The sequence below is a fragment of the Rhinatrema bivittatum genome, chromosome 3, assembly GCF_901001135.1.
Source record: "Rhinatrema bivittatum chromosome 3, aRhiBiv1.1, whole genome shotgun sequence".
NCBI classification, from domain to species: domain Eukaryota; kingdom Metazoa; phylum Chordata; class Amphibia; order Gymnophiona; family Rhinatrematidae; genus Rhinatrema; species Rhinatrema bivittatum.
Window position 1 is genome coordinate 4,887,409 of NC_042617.1, and position 21,705 is coordinate 4,909,113.

A 21,705-nucleotide genomic window follows, 5' to 3' on the forward strand; every position below is an offset into this window, starting at 1 on the left:
CCCCCCCCCCCCCCCCTATATAGAAGATATGGGTCCTTGGTCCCCACACATTGCCATGTCTACCGTGTTATCCTAGGTCTTAACCGATTTTGTTATCTTCTGCCTCCACCACTAAAAGTCCCTTTGGGTCTGTCTCACGCATGATATTATTTCAACTCTTAGTAAATCTGCTAGAAGTCTGTTCCAAATGTCCACCACCTTCCCAGTGCATGCTTATCTCTGACTTTACCACTCCACTCCTCTGTACTCATTCCCTGTACCTCTGCTCTCCTCTGTGCTTCCTCATTGTATCTACACCCCACTCCCTGTACCTCTGCTCTTCTTAGGGTCCTTAGATATATTAGTTTAGTGTAATTAAATTGTTTCAATAATCTATGAAGAAAGAATAAAGCAAATGTTGCTTACCTGTAACAGGTGTTCTCACAGGACAGCAGGATGTTAGTCCTCACATGGGTGACATCATCAGGATGGAGCCCAATCACGGAACACTTTTGTCAAAGTTTCTAGAACTTTGACTGGCCCCCACTGGGCATGCCCAGCATTGCACTAACCCTGCAGCCAGCAGGGGTCCCTCTTTAGTCTTGTTTAAAGCTACAGGAAGTGCCGAAAAATAAAATAAGAAAACGTAACGAACCCAAAACCACGGGGCGGCGGGTGGACTAACATCCTGCTGTCCTGTGAGAACACCTGTTACAGGTAAGCAACTTATGCTTTCTCACAGGACAAACAGGATGGTAGTCCTCACATATGGGTGAGTTCCGAGCTGAGGATGTCCCAACACACACCAAATGTACCCAAGATGTGCAATAGGCACAAGGAATGGGGTGGAATTTGGTAGAGGACATCCTGAACCCTAATGGGCAGACGGAAGGGTGTTGGTACTTCAAGTTGTAAAAAGGTTGCGCAAGACAGACTGGCCGAAGATGGAATCTTGTCTTCCGGCCTTGTCTAAGTAATAATGGACTGTGAAGGTATGGAGAGAACTCCAGGTAGCAGCCCTGCAAATGTCAGGAAGCGGCACTGATCGTAGGTGAGCTACTAAAGTCTCCATGGCCCTCACAGAGTGTGCTTTAACACGGTCTTGAAGTGGAATGTCTGCTTGCTGATAGCAAAAGGATATGCAGTCCGCTAACCAGGAGGAGAGAGTCTGCTTACCCACAGGCTGCCCCAGTTTGATGGAATGGAAAGAGACAAACAATTGAGTGCTTTTCCTGTGGGCAGCTGTACAGTCTAGATAGAAGGCTAGAGCCTGTTTGCAGTCAAGGGTGTGCAGAGCCTGTTCTCCTGGATTGGAGTGGGGCCTGGGAAAAAAGGTAGGTAGTATAATGAATTGATTAATGTGAAACTCCGATACTACCTTAGGTAAGAACTTAGGGTGAGTGCGGAGTACTGCCCGGTCCTGCAGAAGTTTAGTGTAAGGCAGATAGGTAACTAGGACCTGTAACTCACTAACTCTGCAAGCAGATGTGATTGCCAGAAGAAAAATCACTTTCCATGTGAGATAGCGAAGATCACAGGATTGGAGAGACTTGAATGGTGGTTTCATGAGCCTTCCTAAAACCAGATTGAGGTCCCAAGAAGGGGCCGGAGGGTGTAGTGGAGGCTTGAGGTGAAGCAAGCCTTTCAGAAAACGTCTTACGAGGGGTTGTACTGAAATAGGAACATCCCTGACACCTTTATGGAAGGTGGCCACCGCACTGACATGCATTCTGATGGAGGAAGTTTTTAGACCTGATTCTGACAAGTGCCAGAGATAGTCTAGAAACTTCATGGTGGAACAGGTAAAGGGATCAAGGGATTGAGAAGAAGACATGATTTAAACCTGTTCCATTTGTACAGGTAAGATTTTCTCGTGGAAGGCTTCCATGAAGCAATCAGGACATGGGAAACTGGCACTGAAAGGTTAAGTGGCTGCAGAATCAACTTTTCAACATCCAGGCCATCAGGGACAAAGCTTGAAGATTGGGGTGGCGTAGGCACCCGACGTTCTGAGTGATCAGAAGCGGATCCTTTCCTAAGGGAATGTGCCTACGAATGGAGAGATCCTGAAGTATTGGCTACCACACTTGGCGAGGCCAGTGAGGTACTATCAGGATCATGCATCCTTTGTCCTGACGTAACTTCACGAGAGTCTTCGAGAGAAATGGAAGTGGAGGGAATGCATATAGGAGATCGGTTGCCCATGAGAGGGAGAATGCATCTCTTGGCTGAGAGTGTTGGCTGCAAGTGAGAGAGCAAAAGTTCCCTACCTTGCGGTTTTGAGGTGACACAGAGGTCTATGCGAGGATGACCCCAACGTTGGAATATTGCGTCCGCTACTGTGGGGTTGAGAGACCACTCGTGCGGATGGAAAGCGCGACTTAGGTTGTCCGCCAACACATTGTCCGCTTCCGGCAAGTAGGTGGCCCTGTGGTACATCGAGTGGGAGAGGGCCTCCGCCCATATCTGCGCAGCTTCCTGACACAGTAGGTAGGAGCCCGTCCCCCCCTGTTTGTTGATGTAACACATGGCCACCTGGTTGTCCATCTGAATCATGATGACCTGATTGGAAAGGCAATCCTGAAATACCGTGAGAGCATGTCTGATCGCTCGAAGCTCCAGGAAATTGATTTGGTGTTTGGCTTCCTCTGGAGACCAAGTTCCCTGTGTTTGCAAATTGGCCACATGGGCCCCCCAGCCGAGGTTGGAAGCATCGGTGGTGAGAATTATTTGAGGGTCTGGAGCCTGGAAGGGCAGGCCTTGGAGGAGATTGATCTGATTTTTCCACCAGGCTAGAGACTGACCGAGTGAGTAGGTGATGTGGACAGTGGTTGATAGAGGTTGGACGGACTGAGTCCATTGTGACCTTAGAGTCCACTGCATGATTCTCATGGCCAAGTGGGCCATTGGGGTAACCTGTACTGAGGACGCCATGTGTCCCAGTAGGATGAGGAAGTGACGTGCAGTCGTACAGCGCTGAGACTGTAGGTGGTGTGCGAGGGAGATGCCTTTGCCTGCAAGGTGTCCAAGCCTGCCCCTATGAATGTCAAAGTTTGAGATGGGTCTAAGCAGGATTTCGTGTAGTTGACTAGAAATCTTAGTGAAATCAGAGTGTGTAAAGTAAGACGTCGGGACGACAGAGCAGCTTGCTGAGTGGGAGCCCTGGTCAACCAATCATCTAGATAGGGGTAGATGTGAACACCTTGAGTCCTGAGGAATGCTGCTACTACTACGAGGCACTTGGTGAAGACTCATGGTACAGATGCCAGGCCGAATGGGAGCACTCGGTATTGATAGTGCTCTGGGCTTACTAGAAATCTCAAGAACCTGTGACGAGATGGATTTATCGCAATGTGTGTGTACGCATCTTGGAGATCGAGAGAGCAGAGCCAGTCTCCTCTTTGCAGAAGAGGAAAGAGGGAACCCAAGGTTACCATCTTGAACTTTTCTCATTGGAGGTACTTGTTGAGGGCACGTAGGTCCAGACTTGGACGAACGCCTCCCGATTTTTTGGGGATTAAAAAGTACCGGGAATAAAATCCTAGGCCTTGTTGAGAGTAAGGTACTGGTTCTATTACTCTGGACTGGAGGAGGAGGGAAACCTCCTGCTCCAGGAGTAGTGAGTGGTCGGATGTTGTCCATGCCTGTAGAGGTGGGGAGTCTGGTGGAATGGAGAGAAAGTTCAGGCGATAACCTTGAGAGATTATGGTGAGGACCCACTGGTCCGAGGTTATTGTGTGCCACCTGTTGTTGAAATGGCATAATCGACCTCCCATTGGTATCTGAGGCAGTGGAAACTGGCTGCTGCTCTCTATGCAGGAGTCAAAAACCAGAAGCAGGGCCCGGCTGAGGAGCTGCTTGCGGCTTTTGTTTACGAGGTTGACGAGACTGGGCTTTTTGGAAAGGTCTCGTGGAACGAGTCCTAGACTGTGGTGGATAGGACTTCTTTGGACAGAAGAATGACTTTTTAGTATCCTTCCTAAAAGGCTGTTTGGAGGAATACTCAGAGGGCATCAGAGAGAGCTGGCGAAGAGTCTCATGATGGTCCTTGAGTTCCGCCACCGTCCGCAGAATCTGTTCCCCAAACAGATTGTCTCCTATACAGGGCAGATCGGATAATCTGTCCTGTTCTTCAGGGCGCAAGTCCGAAGACTTAAGCCAGGCCCATCGTCTTGCTGAAATAGCAGTTGCAGATACCCTGGAAGCGGTGTCAAAAGATATCATAAGAAGATCTTATTTCATTCTTCCCTGCCTCAAAACCCTTGTGTACTAGGGTTAGAAGTTGTTCCTGGAATTGCTGAGGCAGGGACTCTGCAAAGTCCTGTATCTGCTTGAATAAGACCCTGTTGTACTGGGTCATATACAGCTGGTAGGAGGCAATCCGAGAGATAAGCATTGATCCCTGGAAGACACGCCGGCCAATGGCATCTAGGAATTTCTGTTCCTTACCTGGAGGAAAGGAAGAGTGGGGTTTTGATCTTTTTGCCCTTTTTTGGGCAGATTCTGCAACCACAGATTGGTGATCCAGCTGAGGTTTCTGGAAACCTGGGGCTGACTGGACCAAATAAGTGATATCAGCTTTTCTGTTGACTGGAGCAACAGAACCAGGGTGTTCCCAGTTCTTTTTGAGTAGATCCAAAAGAACCTGGTGAATAGGGATGGAGGTTATTTCCTTAGGAGCATCCAGGAATTGCAACAACTCCATCATTTGATGTATGTCATCTTGTTCAGTCTGCAATTGGAAGGGAACCAATGCAGACATTTCCTTCACAAAATTTATGAAGGATAGGTCCTCTGGAGGAGAACGTTTCCTGCTTTCAGTAGGAGAAGATGGCGATGGCAAGTCATCTGTGTTTGAGAAGAATCATTGGTCCAGATGTCATAGGGATCAGGACCCTGCCCCTCTAGGAGCCTGAGAAGGACGGGACAATGGTATTCCTGAAGGTCCCGGTCTAGGTTCCAAAGGCATCGAGGGAAGTGCTGGAGGCACCGAAAAAGGCATCGAGGGCATCGATGGATGGATCGGTGGCGCTGATGGGCGCATCGGCATCGATGGAGGAATGCGGAACGGTGTTTCCCCTCCCAATGACAGAGTAAGCGGGGAGGGCACCGGAGCATCGGTGACCTAGGATCCATCGGTGGAAAAGCGGCTATGAGCGCTTCCATCTTCGAGAGCAGCGGTGCCAGTGCTGCCGAAATCGGATCGGTGGTTGGTTCCACAATCGGCACCGGTTTCGGTGTCGGAGGAACTTGGAGTCTGTGCATCGCCTTATCGATGGCCTCCTGAATCATCCGGTCCAGTTCTTCACGAAGACCTGGAGCAAGCAGCCCCGTCTCCGGAAGGGAAGAAAGAGGCAGAGGCATAGCCGGAGGGACCACCGTTAAAGGCGGAGTTGTGTCTCCCAATACCCGTCCGGGAGAGGATTGCCTCGGTGACCCGGTCGCAGAAAGGGTCGGTGCCTTTTATTGTCGGGGCATTTTTGATGGCGGCTTGGACGATGGCGAGGTCGAAGATTTTCCTTCCTCAATGGTCTGAGACTTGCGATGGCGATGTTTCTCTCTACGATCCTCTTGGTCCTGAGGGGGAGTAGAGGTAGTCGAAGGCCGAGAAGCCGTCGACGCCGGACGGTCACTGGCCGGTGGCCAAAACTGGCGCGAAGTGGACGGTGCTGGTTCAGACTACGTCGATGCAATAGACGGTGTCGGAGTTTGAGAACAGAAGAGAAGTTCCATTTTCTCCATTCTGGCCTTGCGACCTTTTGGTGTCATTAAGGCACATTTGGTGCAAGTCAGGACAACATGCTCGCACCCGAGACATATTACACAGACTTTATGCGGGTCTGTAATGGACATGGTGCAAGTACAGTCCGGGCACCGACTGAACCCCGACGCCATGGCCTTTGAAAAATGTAGCCGCGGTACGGTCGACGGCCAATAGGCCGCAAAGGCCAAACCCGACGGGAATTGATCAAAACCGGGTAAAAAAACTTACCAGAGTACCGCGGGGTCAAAAATTCGAAGGAGGGACCCCTGTGGGGTATGAAAGTTTTTAGTAATTCCGTGAGGAAAATTCCTGTCAGGAATCTCTGTGGAGCTCCTTAACCCGCGTGGCTACTACTGCGCAGAAAAAAGAAGACTGAAGAGGGACCCCTGCTCGCTGCAGGTTTAGTGCAATGCTGGGCATGCCCAGTAGGTGCCAGTCAAAATTCTAGAAACTTTGACAAAAGTGTTCCGTGATTGGGCTCCATCCTTTGATGTCACCCATATGTGAGGACTACTATCCTGCTTGTCCAGTGAGAAACAGTAATCTTGCCCTGTTTGCAGATGACACCAAACTCTGTCATATTGTAAATCCATGGCAGGATTCACAGAGAGAGTTAGGATGATGTTGGCAAATAGACAGAGTCCTGGCAGATGACATTTTTATGCCTATGTACTAATGGTTCTGTCCCATATTTTGTCGTTAGAAAAACTACTTAGTATAAAGGAACCTTAGGGTGTGATGCATGTGGGGAACAAGAATAGGCAGGTGCAGTATCCTCTGAAAATGGGGAAATATTTGCTAACACTAACCAGAAATAAGCCCTAGGGATATTAATTGATAAACTGGAACCTCCTTTCAGTGAGTTCAGCTATTTCCAAACCTGAAATACCGTCTTTCTTCATCTGAAAATCACTCTCTCATGCATTCCCTTATCAAAAGCTTTAGCAAAGTCTAGGCTTGGGGGTAACCTGTATGTGCCTTCCCTCCTTACTGTACCTGTGCTTCATTTTGATATCCTGTCTCCTGTCAACTCCGTACCTTACTTTTGCTCCTTGCATAGCTTCTGTCACACCAAACCTGTGCTGCTCCTTCATACATGCATGCTTCCATCTAGCCAGCAGTGTCTCCTCTCTCACCCCCTTCACTCTCAGTACATTCATGCTTTCTCCCAGGACAAGCAGGATGGTAGTCCTCACATATGGGTGACATCATCAGATGGAGCCCTGTCACGGAACACTTTTGTCAAAGTTTCTAGAACTGACTGGCTCACTGAGCATACCCTGCAGCCACCGGGGTCCCCCTTCAGTCTCTTTTTTTTCCACGCAGCAGTTGCCTCATGGTTTAGGAGTTCTGTGAGAAATTTCTCACAACTTTCCTCACGGAATTATTTGAAGTTTATCTTCTTAAAAAATCCCTCATCGGGGTCCCCCATCGTGCTCAGTTCCCTCCAACGCTTGGTAATTGTTTTTTCTGGTACTTGCAGTCGGTTCTCAGTGGCTTACCTCTTCAGTGCCCGATGGTCACTGACCGCATGTCCATCAAATTTTAACATGGGTTTAGGAAATTCCCCGAGTGTCCGAGGACCATATCCATAATGGACCCGCATGAAGTCTGTGTCTTGTGCTTAGGACCCTTGCACGACATTTGTCGATGCCCTAGTTGTGCATAAATGACCCCAAAAAGGCCATCGCACTCGCCTGGACAAAATGGAGCAGTTGTTTGTTTCAAAACATACTGCTCCATCGACACCAGTTCAAGCGCCACCAACCGTGGAGGGTCCGTCGACCTCTGAGACGATTCGCCAGGAGCACCGTGGACAGGGTGACCGTCTGTCACAGACTCCATCAAAGACATTGGTGATGGCGGCCTCGGTGTTGGGGAAAGACCAGACCGAGCACCGAGGGAAACACTGGCACCGACGGGCGGCCCCGACTGGTGCCGGCACAGATACCGCAGTGGCATAGTCTTCCATCGAGCCACCTGTGAAGAGGACCCAGGGAGAGGAGCCCCCATACTCCTCTGGACCCAGGACCCCTAGGCGTTCCCCACCGGTGCCGGGCACCGAGCCTCTGGTGACAACTAGCCTGCCTCCTTCCCAGGAGGAATTGGACCCCATGGTCCAAGAGGCAGTGCTGAAAGCCTTATGAGGCTTCCAGTCGCCGCTGGCGCCGGCCCCGGAACCGGCTTCCTCCATGATGGCACCACTCCTTGAGTGCCGCGATATGCTCATCGGTGCCTTATCGACTCCTCTGGCACCGGACACGCTGGCATCGAGTCATCCATTGAGGCCTCCGCAGGTCCTGATTCCAGTACCGGGTTCCTCGGAGGAGGAAGGATCGATTCCTGGCCACGTCCCTCCACGGGAACCGTCAATGCTGGAACCCATACCAAGGCCATCGGGCTACTGGTACCCAAGCGCACCTCATCTGCCCTGATGCCCGGGCTGCATCCATCAATGGCTTTCCGCTTTCTCGGCTTTGGCATGCTTCCTCCATCGGGAGCTCCACTGGGAGAAGGAGAAAGTCCCTATAATCCATGGGACGATGAATCCTCAAATGATTCATCATGGACATCCGAGGACTTGCTCTCAGAGCCTTCACCTCTCCTTTGCCAGTTTTGTCAGAGATGTCTGAGACTATACCTTTTACACTGGTCATGGAGGAAGATGCTCGCCATAAAATGTTGGAGGTCTTACAATTTGTAGATGATCCAAAAGAAATAATGGCAATACCAGTACATGAAGTTCTTTTGGACCTCATGCCCCTCCTGTGGGAACATCCAGGTACGGTACCCCCAGTCAATAAAAAGACAGATGCTACCTACCTGGTTCAACAAGCCCCAGGTTTTCAAGAGTCAGCTGCCCCACCATTCTGTAGTTGTGGAATCAGTTCAGAAAAAGGCTAAATAAACGCGTCCACATTCCTCGGCTCCTCCCAGTAAGGAACAGAAAGCATTGGATGCCTTGGGATGAAGAATTTTCCAAGGATCCATGTTGATATCGTGAATTGAAGCATATCAGCTATACATAACCCAATATAATAGAAATCTCTGGAAACAAGTCCAGGAGATTGCAGAGACATTACCACAGCAACAAGAAGCCTTGTCCTTCATCCTACAAAAAGGAATGGAAGCAAGTAAACATGAAGTCAGAACTGCCTACGATTCTTTTGAAACAGAGCCTGGCTTAAGGCCTGGCTTAAGGCCTCAGACCTATGCCTGGAAGTGCAGGACAAACTGGCAGATCTACCCTGTACCGGAGACGACCTGTTCATGGATAAGATCCAGGACACAGTTGCCCAGTTAAAGGACCATCATGATACCCTGCGCCAGTTGTCAACTGTCTCCTCAGATGTTCCCTCCGTAGCCCGCAGGGCCACGCATAAAGAACCCAAGAAACAATTCTACAGGCCACGCAGATATTACCCTCCTCCGTGCACAACTGGCTTGGGCACCTCAAGAGGGGACATGCACGCCAAACTAGAACACCTAGACCACAGCCAGCTCCACAAGCTGGCCCTGCATCTGGATTTTGACTCTCTTCCAGAGAGCAGCAGCCATATTCCAGTGGGGGGCCGCCTGTGCCACTTTGCAACAAATTGGCATACAATCACTACGGACCAGTGGGTACTGTCCATTGTAACCCATGGTTACAGTCTAAATTTTTCAAAAATACCCCCGGCCTTCCCACCTATTCCATCCTGGAGCTGGGACGATCACACAGGGAAACTCAAGTCAGAGCTCTCAACCCTTGTGTCGGTCAGAGCCGTGGAAACAGTTCCACCGAATCAGCAGGTAAAAGGGTTCTACTCCAGATATTTCCTAATTCCAAAAAAGACCGGTGGCCTCCGGCCTATTCTGGACCTCCGTGCCTTGAATACATTTCTTCGCAAAGAACAGTTCAGGATGGTATCCCTGGACAGCATGCTTCCTCTACTTCAACAAGGGGATTGGCTCTGCTCTCTGGACCTGCAAGATGCATATGCCCACATTGCAATATCCCCACCTCATCGCAAATATCTGCAAATTGTGTTGGGCCACAGTCACTATCAATACAAAGTACTACCTTTTGGCCTAGCCTCGGCGCCTCGAGTCTTTACGAAGTGCTTGGCAGTCGTGGCTGCAGTTACACAGCAGAGGCGTATACGTTTTTCCATACCTGGACGACTGGCTCATAAAAAGCCAGTCAAAACACGGAGTCCTCGACTCTCTCGGCCTCACCATAAGGCTTCTAAACCCATTGGGATTTCTAATAAATTACCCCAAATCCTAATTAACACGTCTCATCTTCTCTCCTTTATAGGAGCAGACCTAGACACAACACTGTCCAGAGTATTCTTACCCAACGACTGTGCGATTACGCTGTCCAACCTTGCCAGCTTTACCCGCCATCGAAAAAGAGCCTCAGCTGGCCAGCTACTCAGGTTGCTCGGCCACATGGCATCAACAGTCCATGTCTTGCCATGAGAGTAACCCAATGGTCTCTGAAATTCCAGTGGCGACAAGCTACTCAGCTGCTGTCGTCCCTGGTATACATAACCAGCCAGCTTCATCTGTCCCTTGCCTGGTGGACACACAAAAAGCCAACTTACAAATGTTTTGTTTTTTTTCCAGCAACCGGCTCCTCAGGTGACCTTAACTATGGACACCTCCAACTTAGGTTGAGGAGTCCATGTCCAAGGCCTTCAAACTCAAAGGACTTGGACAACAGCTGAAGCGACCCATCAAATCAACTTTCTGGAGCTTCTTGCGATGCGCTACACCCTTTATGCATTTCAGGATTGCCTCTCCAACAAAGTTGTCCTAATTCAAACAGACAACCAAGTTGCAATGTGGTACCTGAACAAATAGGGAGGCATGGGCTCTTATCTGCTTTGCCAGGAGGCGGCGTACATTTGGGCCTGGGCCCTGTCACATTCCATTCTTCTGCGAGCCACTTATCTTGCGGGCACACAGAATGCACTGGCGGACCGCCTCAGCCGACGTTTCCAGCCCCACGAATGGTCTCTGGATCCCTCTGTTGCAAGCAGAATCTTCCACCAGTGGGATTATCTGACCATCGACCTCTTTGCATCCAGTCAGAACCACAAAGTGGAACACTTCTGCTCCCTGCACAGGGACCGGCATGCACCAGCCAGAGATGCATTCGCCCGTCCCTGGAACAAGGGCCTGTTTTATGCGTATCCTCCGTTTCTGCTAATAGCAAGACTCTCGTGAAGCAACAACAGGACCGGGACTTAATGATTCTCATAGTCCCATATTGGCCACACCATATTTAGTTTCCTATACTTCACGATCTTTCTGACCAGGACCCCATTCGCCTGGGCACGCCGCCCAACCTGATAACACAGAATCACAGCAAGTTATGCCACCCGAACCTCCAGGCCCTCTCTCTGACGACCTGGATGTTGAAAGGCTGATACCACAACCACTCAACCTTTCAAGTGTTGTATCTCAAGTCCTTGTAGCTTCACGGAAGCCGTCCATGTGGAAATCCTACCGCTCTAAATGGAAGAGATTTACCTTGTGGTGCACACAAAAGGGCTTGGATCCCTTTTCTTGCCCCACATCGAGTCTGTTAAATTATCTCTGGCACCTCTTGGAATCTGGTCTCCAGACATCATCTATCCGAGTGCACCTTAGTGCCATCTCTGCTTACCATTAAGGAATAGGGGATGCCCCGATAACGGCTCAACCCCTGGTGCATCTCTTCATGAGAGGCTTAGTACAGCTTAAACTTCCTCTACGGCCACCGGTTGTGGCATGGGACCTCAATGTCGTACTTGCACGGCTCATGCACTCCTGCGAACTTAGATACCTTACATGGAAAGTTCTTTTCCTAGTAGCCATCACGTCTGCTCGCAGGGTAAGTGAGTTACAGGCCCTTGTGACCTCTTCACCCTACACAAGGTTCCTCCATGACCGGGTGGTTCTCCGCACTCACCCTAAATTCCTTCCTAAGGTGGTAACTGATTTCCATTTAAATCAGTCCATAGTCTTGCCCACTTTCTTTCCAAGACCTCACGCTCACCCAGGTGAGCGAGCTCTCCACACCTTGGACTGTAAGCGTGCTCTTGCATTTTACTTAGACTGCACTACAGCCCACAGGAAGTCCACCCAACTCATTGTCTCTTTTGATAAGAACAAACTTGGGAATGCGGTGGGCAAGCAAACACTGTCAAACTGGTTAGCAGACTGCATCGCATTCTGTTACCAGCAAGCAGGCCTTGCACTGCAGGGACGAGTGAAGGCACACTCAGTCAGAGCAATGGCAACGTCAGTAGCACATTACCGTTCAGTACCGATTGCTGACATCTGCAGGGCTGCGACATGGAGCGCTCTCCAAAACGTCACAACTCACTACTGCCTGGACAAGGCTGGGCGACAGGATTCCGTCTTTGGCCAGTCTGTCCTAAGAAATTTGTTTCCAGTGTAGAAACCCAACTCATCCTACCTTGACCGCTGTGAATTTCAGGCTGCCTCATCTTTACCAGCAGCACCCCATTTGTTGTGCCTGTTGCACATGTTTGGTGATGCTTGGCCTCATACCTATGACTCAGCCTGTAGCTTGCTATTCACCCATATGTGAGGACTACCATCCTGCTTGTCCTGGGAGAAAGCAGAGTTGCTTACCTGTAACAGGTGTTCTCCCAGGACAGCAGGATGTTAGTCCTCACGAAACCCGCCCGCCACCCTGCGGAGTTGGGCTCGCTTATGTTTTCTTATTTTATTTTTCACTCTTACTTTTGCTACAAACGAAACTGAAGGGGGGACTCCTGGTGGCTGCAGGGTTAGTGCCATGCTGGGCATGCTCAGTGTGCCAGTCAAAGTTCTAGAAACTTTGATAGAAGTGTTCCGTGACAGGGCTCTATCTGATGATGTCACCCATATGTGAGGACTAACATCCTGCTATCCTGGGAGAACATCTGTTACAGGTAAGCAACTCTGCTTTCCTGTGCCTGATAATTTGACACCATCTGGAGTCTTGGATACCATCGAGTGACCTGGGTATGGCCCCAAGCTTAACATAGAAACATAGAAATGACGGCAGAAGAAGACCAAACGGCCCATCCAGTCTGCCCAGCAAGCGTCGCACTTTTTTTTTTTCTCATACTTATGTTACTCTTGGCTCTTAGTAACCTTTTGGTTCTATTTCTCTTCCACCCCCACCATTAATGTAGAGAGCAGTGTTGGAACTGCCTCTAAGTGAAATATCTAGCTTAATTAGTTAGGGGTAGTAACCGCCACAATAAGCAAGCTACAGCCATGCTTATTTGTTTACCTAGATTATATAATTCAGTCCTTGTCTGTATATAGATCCACTTTTCTTCATTCTCTCCTGCCGTTGAAGCAGAGAGCTATGCTGGATATGCATTGAAAGTGAAGTATCAGACTTTCTCCCCTGCCGTTGAAGCAGAGTGCTATGCTGGATATGCGTGAAGTATCAGATTTTCTCCCCTGCTGTTGAAGCAGAGAGCTGTGCTGGATATGCGTGAAGTATCAGTTTTTCTTCTCCCCTGCCGTTGAAGCAGAGAGCTATGCTGGATATGCACGAGTATCAGACTTTCTCCCCTGCCGTTGAAGCAGAGAGCTATGCTGGATGTGCATTGAAAGTGAAGTATCAGGCTTATTTGATTTGGGGTAGTAACCGCCGTAACAAGCCAGCTACTCCCTGCTTTTTTGTGAATGCAAATCCTTTTTTCCACATTTCCTCTTGCCGTTGAAGCTTAGAGCAATGTTCTAGTTGCATTAACTGTGTGTATGTTTATGTGAAAGGCTAAAATTACTAATTTCTCTCCTTTGTTGGGCAGTATCACTCCAATCTTCGCTCTGTCTAGTGTGTCAGGGGATAACCTCGAACTCTTAAAGGTTTTCCTCAATATCCTCCCACCGCTAACGAACAGTGAGGAGCAGGAGGAGCTGATGCAGCAGCTGACAGAGTTCCAGGTAATGTGGCATCTCAGGAAGTCAGAAACACAGACAACTGAGTAGGAGGGGATTCCTGGGGTGGACAGATCTGTATGTATTTGGGGGAGGGGGGTTCTGGGGGCCATAGGTATATGTGTATTAGGGGGGAGGGAGGTCTTGGGTTTTGTGTGTGCATGTATTCCTGACTGAGGAGATTCCTGGGGCCTGGATCCCTGTGAGTTCCTGTAGCTTATAGGAGTATGGGGAATGGGTTCCTGATGACTGAGTTTCATCGATTTTTTTTTTTTTGCTTTTGCTTTTACCCTGCAGGTAGATGAAATTTACACAGTACCAGAAGTGGGAACTGTTGTTGGGGGCACTTTGTACAGGTGAATATCTTGCCATGGATGGTTTTGCTGTTGGCTGTGTTGCATGTGTTGTCTTATTGCTTTGTTGTGTTTCTCTCGTTATTCTCCACCTAGTGGGATTTGCAAGGAAGGGGAGAGACTTGTGGTGGGTCCCACAGATGACGGGGACTTCTTGGAACTGAAGGTGTGCAGTATACAAAGGAACCGCTCTGCATGTCGGGTTCTGCGGGCAGGACAGGCTGCTACACTGGCTCTCGGCCCTTTCGACCGCTCCCTGCTACGCAAGGTAATTAATCTCTTCATACCGTGGTAAACCTAGCATGATTTCCATGAATTTTCCTTCAGGAGCGATTCATGGCTACGGCTGCCTTGAGAGTAGGTGGCTTTCCTTGGAAATTTGTGCCAAAGCAGGGCTTATTACTGTTATTGGTGGGACCTAGTGACTTGCCTTGGATATTTGGGTCAAAGGAGGATGGTAAAGCTGTGTTTTGGAGTAGAGTCGGATGATGGCACCTCTCTGTGTTTCCAGGGTAGAGTTCAGGTGGTGGCATCTTTCTGTGTTCCCATGGTAGGGCCTGGTGATGGCTTCTCTCTCTGTTTCCAGGGTAGAGCCTGGTGATGGCTTCTCTCTCTGTTTCCAGGGTAGAGCCTGGTGATGGCTTCTCTCTCTGTTTCCAGGGTGTAGGGCCTGGTGATGGCTTCTCTCTGTGTTTCCAGGGTAGAGTTCAGGTGGTGGCATCTTTCTGTGTTCCCATGGTAGGGCCTGGTGATGGCTTCTCTCTCTGTTTCCAGGGTAGGGCCTGGTGATGGCTTCTCTCTGTGTTTCCAGGGTAGAGTTCAGGTGGTGGCTTCTCTCTCTGTTCCCATGGTAGGGCCTGGTGATGGCTTCTCTCTGTGTTTCCAGGGTAGAGTTCAGGTGGTGGCATCTTTCTGTGTTCCCATGGTAGGGCCTGGTGATGGCTTCTCTCTCTGTTTCCAGGGTAGAGCCTGGTGATGGCTTCTCTCTCTGTTTCCAGGGTGTAGGGCCTGGTGATGGCTTCTCTCTGTGTTTCCAGGGTAGAGTTCAGGTGGTGGCATCTTTCTGTGTTCCCATGGTAGGGCCTGGTGATGGCTTCTCTCTCTGTTTCCAGGGTGTAGGGCCTGGTGATGGCTTCTCTCTGTGTTTCCAGGGTAGAGTTCAGGTGGTGGCATCTTTCTGGGTTCCCATGGTAGGGCCTGGTGATGGCTTCTTTCTGTGTTTCCAGGGTAGAGCCTGGTGACGGCTTCTCTCTGTGTTTCCAGGGTAGAGTTCAGGTGGTGGCATCTTTCTGTGTTCCCATGGTAGGGCCTGGTGATGGCTTCTCTCTCTGTTCCCATGGTAGGGCCTAGTGATGGCTTCTCTCTGTGTTTCCAGGGTAGAGTTCAGGTGGTGGCATCTTTCTGTGTTCCCATGGTAGGGCCTGGTGATGGCTTCTCTCTCTGTTTCCAGGGTAGAGCCTGGTGATGGCTTCTCTCTCTGTTTCCAGGGTGTAGGGCCTGGTGATGGCTTCTCTCTGTGTTTCCAGGGTAGAGTTCAGGTGGTGGCATCTTTCTGTGTTCCCATGGTAGGGCCTGGTGATGGCTTCTCTCTCTGTTTCCAGGGTAGAGCCTGGTGATGGCTTCTCTCTCTGTTTCCAGAGTGTAGGGCCTGGTGATGGCTTCTCTCTCTGTTTCCAGAGTGTAGGGCCTGGTGATGGCTTCTCTCTGTGTTTCCAGGGTAGAGTTCAGGTGGTGGCATCTTTCTGTGTTCCCATGGTAGGGCCTGGTGATGGCTTCTTTCTGTGTTTCCAGGGTAGAGCCTGGTGATGGCTTCTCTCTCTGTTTCCAGGGTAGAGCCTGGTGATGGCTTCTCTCTCTGTTTCCAGGGTAGGGTTCAGGTGGTGGCATCTTTCTGTGTTCCCATGGTAGGGCCTGGTGATGGCTTCTCTCTCTGTTTCCAGGGTAGAGCCTGGTGATGGCTTCTCTCTCTGTTTCCAGGGTAGAGCCTGGTGATGGCTTCTCTCTCTGTTTCCAGGGTAGGGTTCAGGTGGTGGCATCTTTCTGTGTTCCCATGGTAGGGCCTGGTGATGGCTTCTCTCTCTGTTTCCAGGGTAGAGCCTGGTGATGGCTTCTCTCTCTGTTTCCAGAGTGTAGGGCCTGGTGATGGCTTCTCTCTGTGTTTCCAGGGTAGAGTTCAGGTGGTGGCATCTTTCTGTGTTCCCATGGTAGGGCCTGGTGATGGCTTCTTTCTGTGTTTCCAGGATAGAGCCTGGTGATGGCTTCTCTCTCTGTTTCCAGGGTAGAGCCTGGTGATGGCTTCTCTCTCTGTTTCCAGGGTAGGGTTCAGGTGGTGGCATCTTTCTGTGTTCCCAGGGTAGGGCCTGGTGATGGCTTCTTTCTGTGTTTCCAGGGTAGGGTTCAGGTGGTGGCATCTTTCTGTGTTCCCATGGTAGGGCCTGGTGATGGCTTCTCTCTCTGTTTCCAGGGTAGGGTTGTGGGATGGTTCTGCTGTGTAGTTCGAGTATGGTTTGGTGATAATGACGTTGAGGATTAGTGTGTTCACCCCGCCGGTTTGTATGGTAGGTTAATGCATCACAACTGACCTGAACTCCAGCCTCGATTCTGAAAGTTAGCCGATCCCTTTCCAGAGGGGATGAAGCAGATTTCTGTGAACCCTTTAGAGATGCTTTCTGAGCAGTTCCAGCTCCCAGTCTTCTTTGCCTACACTCTCCATTGCTCTTCCAGGAGCAGCACATTGAGTGATCCCAAGTTTTGAAAGGTTCGTTTGAAATGTCCCAATTCTTTGAGGTGCAGTGACATGGCTCAGTGATTCTCAGCACCAGGGGTGAAAAAATATTTAGAAAACTTAACTGTCAGACAACATTTTTTTAAGAGCCAGGCAATTTTTTTTTTGGGGGGGGGGGGGGGTGTTTGACATTTTACTTTTTGTCTATTTTTGTCTTTAGTTTTTTGCTGCTTTTCCTCTTTCAGGCTCTCCCATCTCCTCGAGCCCTTCTTCTGCTTCTAGGCAGTCTCCACCCTCCTCCCACAAACCCACCTCCTTTGCAGCTTCCTCTCTCCCTCCAATATCCTTCCTCTGGGGTCCAAGAATAGGGCCCTGTTGGAGGAAGCTGCGGCAGCTCTCTCTGCCTGGCCAGGGTCTGCCATGATGTATCAGACACTGAATTTTAGGGGTCTGGATGACTTGGAACCAGGGATTTTATCATCCCTGCTTGGCACATTTTGTGGCATCTACGATCAGACCCCAGACTTGCTCTCCTGCACTGGGCTTGTTTGGTTGTTGGACAGCAACTAGACCCTTTGATTGCTACTACTAATTAGCCGTGCCAGTTCCTAGAACTCAGAGCCTGTGCTTAGCATTCATCGACTCTTGGCCACTGCAGGATTGGGTTGATGCAGTCAGGAAGCAGGAGAAACACTAGCAGACATTCATGGGGGTCCATAATTTAAAAAAATCACTATCTTGTCTTCCATGAGAGGTGCAGAAGGACTGGAGCAGGGAAACACCATATTGTGTTGAAAAGTTGAGAGAAGGATTCTTAGTAGCACTCCCTAGGGGCCACCCACCTTGTGTAGCAGAAGGGGCTTGTATTCTATCTGGCAGCATGTGAGCTGCTGGGGTTTGTGCTCGGAGACAAATGCACAAATTAAATACATGTTAGAAAAGTTCTTAAAAGAGCCACCTTAAAAAAAAAAAAAAAAAGAGAAACTATCATAAAGTAAGACATGAAACTGTTATCAGAGGGAATAAAGATAGTTTCAGGAGAGATTGTCAGAGATGTATCTGAGTCTGCTTTTACATCTTAAACTATGATCACATCTTTGTTGATTTTAACCATGTTTGCTGTAATACATTTCCTCAATTTTCCTATGTCTTGACTAAGTTGTAAGCTCCACAGAGCTCAGACTTTCTCTTTTTTGTATCTGTATAGTATAGTGCTGGATACATCTAGTAGCACTACAGAAATAATAAGCATTTATAAGCAAGACACGTTCTCATTAAAAATCAGACGCTCATCTAAATCATATTACTGTACCAACCCTTATTGAGAGTTATGGAAGCAATACATCAAAAACTATCCCAGTTGAAACTAACACTAAACAAAAAAACCCACCTGAAATTTCCTAGCGTGTAGGCAGATGGACTCAGGACCAATGGGTTATGTGCTCCCCAGCTAGCAGATTTATTTATTTATTTATTTATTTATTTATTTAAGGTTTTTCTATACCGGCATTCATGATAAGATCATATCATGCCGGTTTACATATAACAGGGGGTGCAAAAACTGTTCTTTTAACAAGTGCAACGGAAGCAAAAGTTACAATAAAACAAGGTTGTAGAACTGGGAGAGGAAGGAAATAAGGATAGTAGCGTAAAAATTTACATAGGTAATTTATTTACATTGTGCAGTGATGTCTCTTTATGGATATTAACATTGTGCAGTGAGGTCTCTCAATGGATATTTGACTCCGGAAAGGCTTGCCTGAATAGCCAAGTCTTAAGTTTTTTTTTGAATGTTGGTAAGCAGGGTTCAAGTCTAAGGTCCGGTGGTAAGGTATTCCAAAGAGAGGGGCCCGCTGTAGAAAAGGCCCGGTCTCTGAGTGCCTTATGGAGTGTAGATTTAGTTGGAGGAATGGTCAGGGAGCCTTTGTAGGCGTCTCTGATAGGTCTGGATGATGAGTGCATTCTGAGGGGGATTTGGAGGTTGAGAGGGGCCTGTGAGTGGATGGATTTGTGGATGATGGTGATGGACTTGTGTAGGATTCTGTAGTGTATTGGCAGCCAGTGAAGATTAGATAGAATTGGCGAGATGTGGTTTCTTCTTCTGGAATTTGTCAGAATTCTGGCTGCCGCGTTCTGTAGCATCTGAAGTGGTTTTATGTATGAGGCTGGGAGACCTAGCAATATTGAATTGCAGTAGTCCATCTTGGAGAAAATTACTGATTGCAAGACTGTTCTGAAGTCATGAAAGTGTAGTAGTGGTTTCATTCTCTTGATTACCTGCAGCTTGTAGAAGCAGTTCCTGGTTGTATTGTTTATAAATGCTTTTAGGTTCAGGTGTTTGTCTATTACTACCCCTAGGTCTCTTGCATGTGTAGCAATGGTGTTAACTGTTGCAGAGTGTGGGGAGTTGCTATTTTCAGGGGAGATGAGGAGGAGTTCTGTTTTGGCCGAGTTTAGAATCAGGTTTAGGTTAGCGAGGAGTTGGTTGATCTCTTGTAGGCAGTTTTCCCAGTATTTGAGGGTTTTAGAGATGGTTTCTTTGATGGGTATCAAGATTTGTACGTCGTCGGCGTATAAGAAATGTTTTAGTTGTAGGTTGGTTAACAGTTGGCATAGAGGAAGAAGGTATATGTTGAAAAGGGTTGGGGATAGTGAGGAGCCTTGAGGAACTCCTTGTGAGGAATTGTAGCGGGGAGATTCTTTATTATTGATTTTAACTTTGTAGCCTCTGTTACAGAGGAAAGACTTGAACCAAGTGTAAGCAGAGCCTGTAATTCCAATGTCTGAAAGGCGGTTGAGGAGGGTGGCATGATTGACCGTATCGAAGGCTGCCGACAAGTCCAGTAGAATTAGTAGGAACGATTGTCCTTTGTCCAAGCCCATGGTGAGATGGTCAGTTAGTGATAAGAGAAGAGTTTCAGTGCTTAAGGTCTTGCGGAACCCGTATTGTGTGGGGTGAAGTATTTCATGATCTTCGAGGTAGGTAGAGAGTTGCGAATTGACCAGTTTTTCCAGGATCTTTGCTACAAAGGGTAGATTTGAGATTGGGCGGAAGTTGTTTGGGTTCATGGGGTCCAGATCTGGTTTCTTTAGTAGAGGTTTAAGAGAAGCTGTTTTTAGTGCCTCTGGGAAGATTCCCTGTGTTAAGGAGCAGTTTATAATGTCCGCAAGTGGTTTAGAGATGGTTTCGGGTATTAACAGAAGAAGTTTTGACGGTATTAGATCGAAGGGATGCGATGAAGGTTTCATTTTCTTTAGCAGGGATTGGATCTCTAAGGCGGTGGTAGGTTCAAACGTGTCCAGTGAGATTGTCTTGTTGGGGATGTGTAGGGGGTTAGTCAGAGGGGTGGGGTTAGGTGGGAGGAGGGTTAAGAGATTGGAGATTTTATTTTGGAAAAATAGGGCTAGTTCATTTGCTTTAGCTTGTGCTTGTTCACTAGGGAAGGAATGAGAGTTAGGTTGAGTTAGTTCGGATACGTAGGAGAAGAGGGCTCTTGCGTCAAAGATAATGTCGTGGATCTTGAGAGCGTGGAAATCTCTTTTTGCCTTTAGAGTGTTGTTCCTGTAATGGTTGAGGGCAGATTTGTAAGTAGACAGGGTACTGGCACAAGGGGTTTTGCGCCATAGGCTTTCCTTTTTTCTGAGGGTTTGTTTGAGTTTCCGTAGGTCCTTGGTGAACCATGGTTGTCTCTTATGTGAATTCAGGTTGAGTGTTTTTGTTGAAAGAGGACATAATTTATTTGCTATTTCCTCTGTGATATTGCTCCAGGATGATATGGCTGCGTTGGGGTCTGCAAGGTTTAAGTTTGGAAGTTCTTTAGCCAGGTGGAAGTTAAGGTCATCGGAAGAGCAAGATCTTCTGTAAGGGAATGGAGATTGAGGGGATTGAGGTTTGTGGGTTTCTGTCATTAAGAAGGTGGCGGAGATTAATGAGTGATGGAAACGGAGTCAGGTTTCAAGGCTGAAGTCACCCTAGATACACCCCTGCAGTGAACTCAGTCATTCAGTATCTCTCCATCTCCCTAGCAGATGTGGATTGTGCCTTCCCTGTCGGGAACACAGTACTCTTTTAGAAGAGGAAATTTTACCTCTAAATTGGGAGAAAGATTGAGCCCTGCTCTCCTGCGGTGATACCTAAAGATCCCTCCTTCCCCGTTGAGAATTCCTGAGGTGATTTCTGAGATCCCTCAGAGGGGTGCCTTGGTCTGGTAGCCAGTTCCCGGCGTGGACTTTGCTGCTGAAGCAGCTGAAAGGTAGCGGGTGCAGGAAGCAGAGTGCTGCAGTGACAGCCTAAGCCCTCTCCCCCTGTAGCCGGAGACTGTCTCTGTACTCAACGGGTAAGCGCTGAGTCTAGGTAAGAACTCCGATTCAGGTGAATAAAATGAGAAGCTTAGGAATGAGTGCCAAGGTGGTGGCCTGGATTGCAAACTGGTTGACAGACAGAAGACAATGTATGATGGTAAATGGAACTTACTCTGAAGAGAGAGCGGTGTTAAGCGGAGTGCTGCAGGGATCGGTGTTGGGACCGGTCCTGTTCAATATCTTTGTGAGCGACATTGCAGACAGGATAGAAGGTAAGGTTTGTCTTTTTGCAGATGACACTAAGATATGCAACAGAGTGGACACGCCGGAAGGAGTGGAGAGAATGAGATGGGATTTAAGGAAGCTGGAAGAGTGGTCGAAGATATGGCAGCTGAGATTCAATGCCAAGAAGTGCAGTCATGCATATGGGGTATGGAAATCCAAAAGAACTGTATTCGATGGGGGGAGAAGAGCTGATATGTATGGAGCAGGAGAGAGACCTTGGGGTGATAGTCTCTAATGATCTGAAGTTGGCGAAACAATGTGACAAGGCGATAACTAAAGCGAGAAGAATGCTGGGCTGCATAGAGAGAGGAATATCGAGTAAGAAAAGGGAAGTGATAATCCCCTTATACAGGTCCTTG

The 21,705-nt window shown here is 48.6% G+C and overlaps 1 protein-coding gene across 1 annotated transcript in view; it reads left to right on the top strand.

Annotated features, from left to right (window-relative positions):
• The window catches only part of GTPBP2 (GTP binding protein 2), a gene marked incomplete in the record, with an annotated part of 123,512 nt that overhangs the window by 83,430 nt on the left and 18,377 nt on the right, over positions 1–21,705 (top strand). Inside the window, 3 exon segments of the mRNA XM_029592830.1 lie at positions 13,552–13,687; positions 13,979–14,037; positions 14,131–14,302. Of these exon segments, the coding sequence (XP_029448690.1) occupies positions 13,552–13,687; positions 13,979–14,037; positions 14,131–14,302 (367 nt within the window).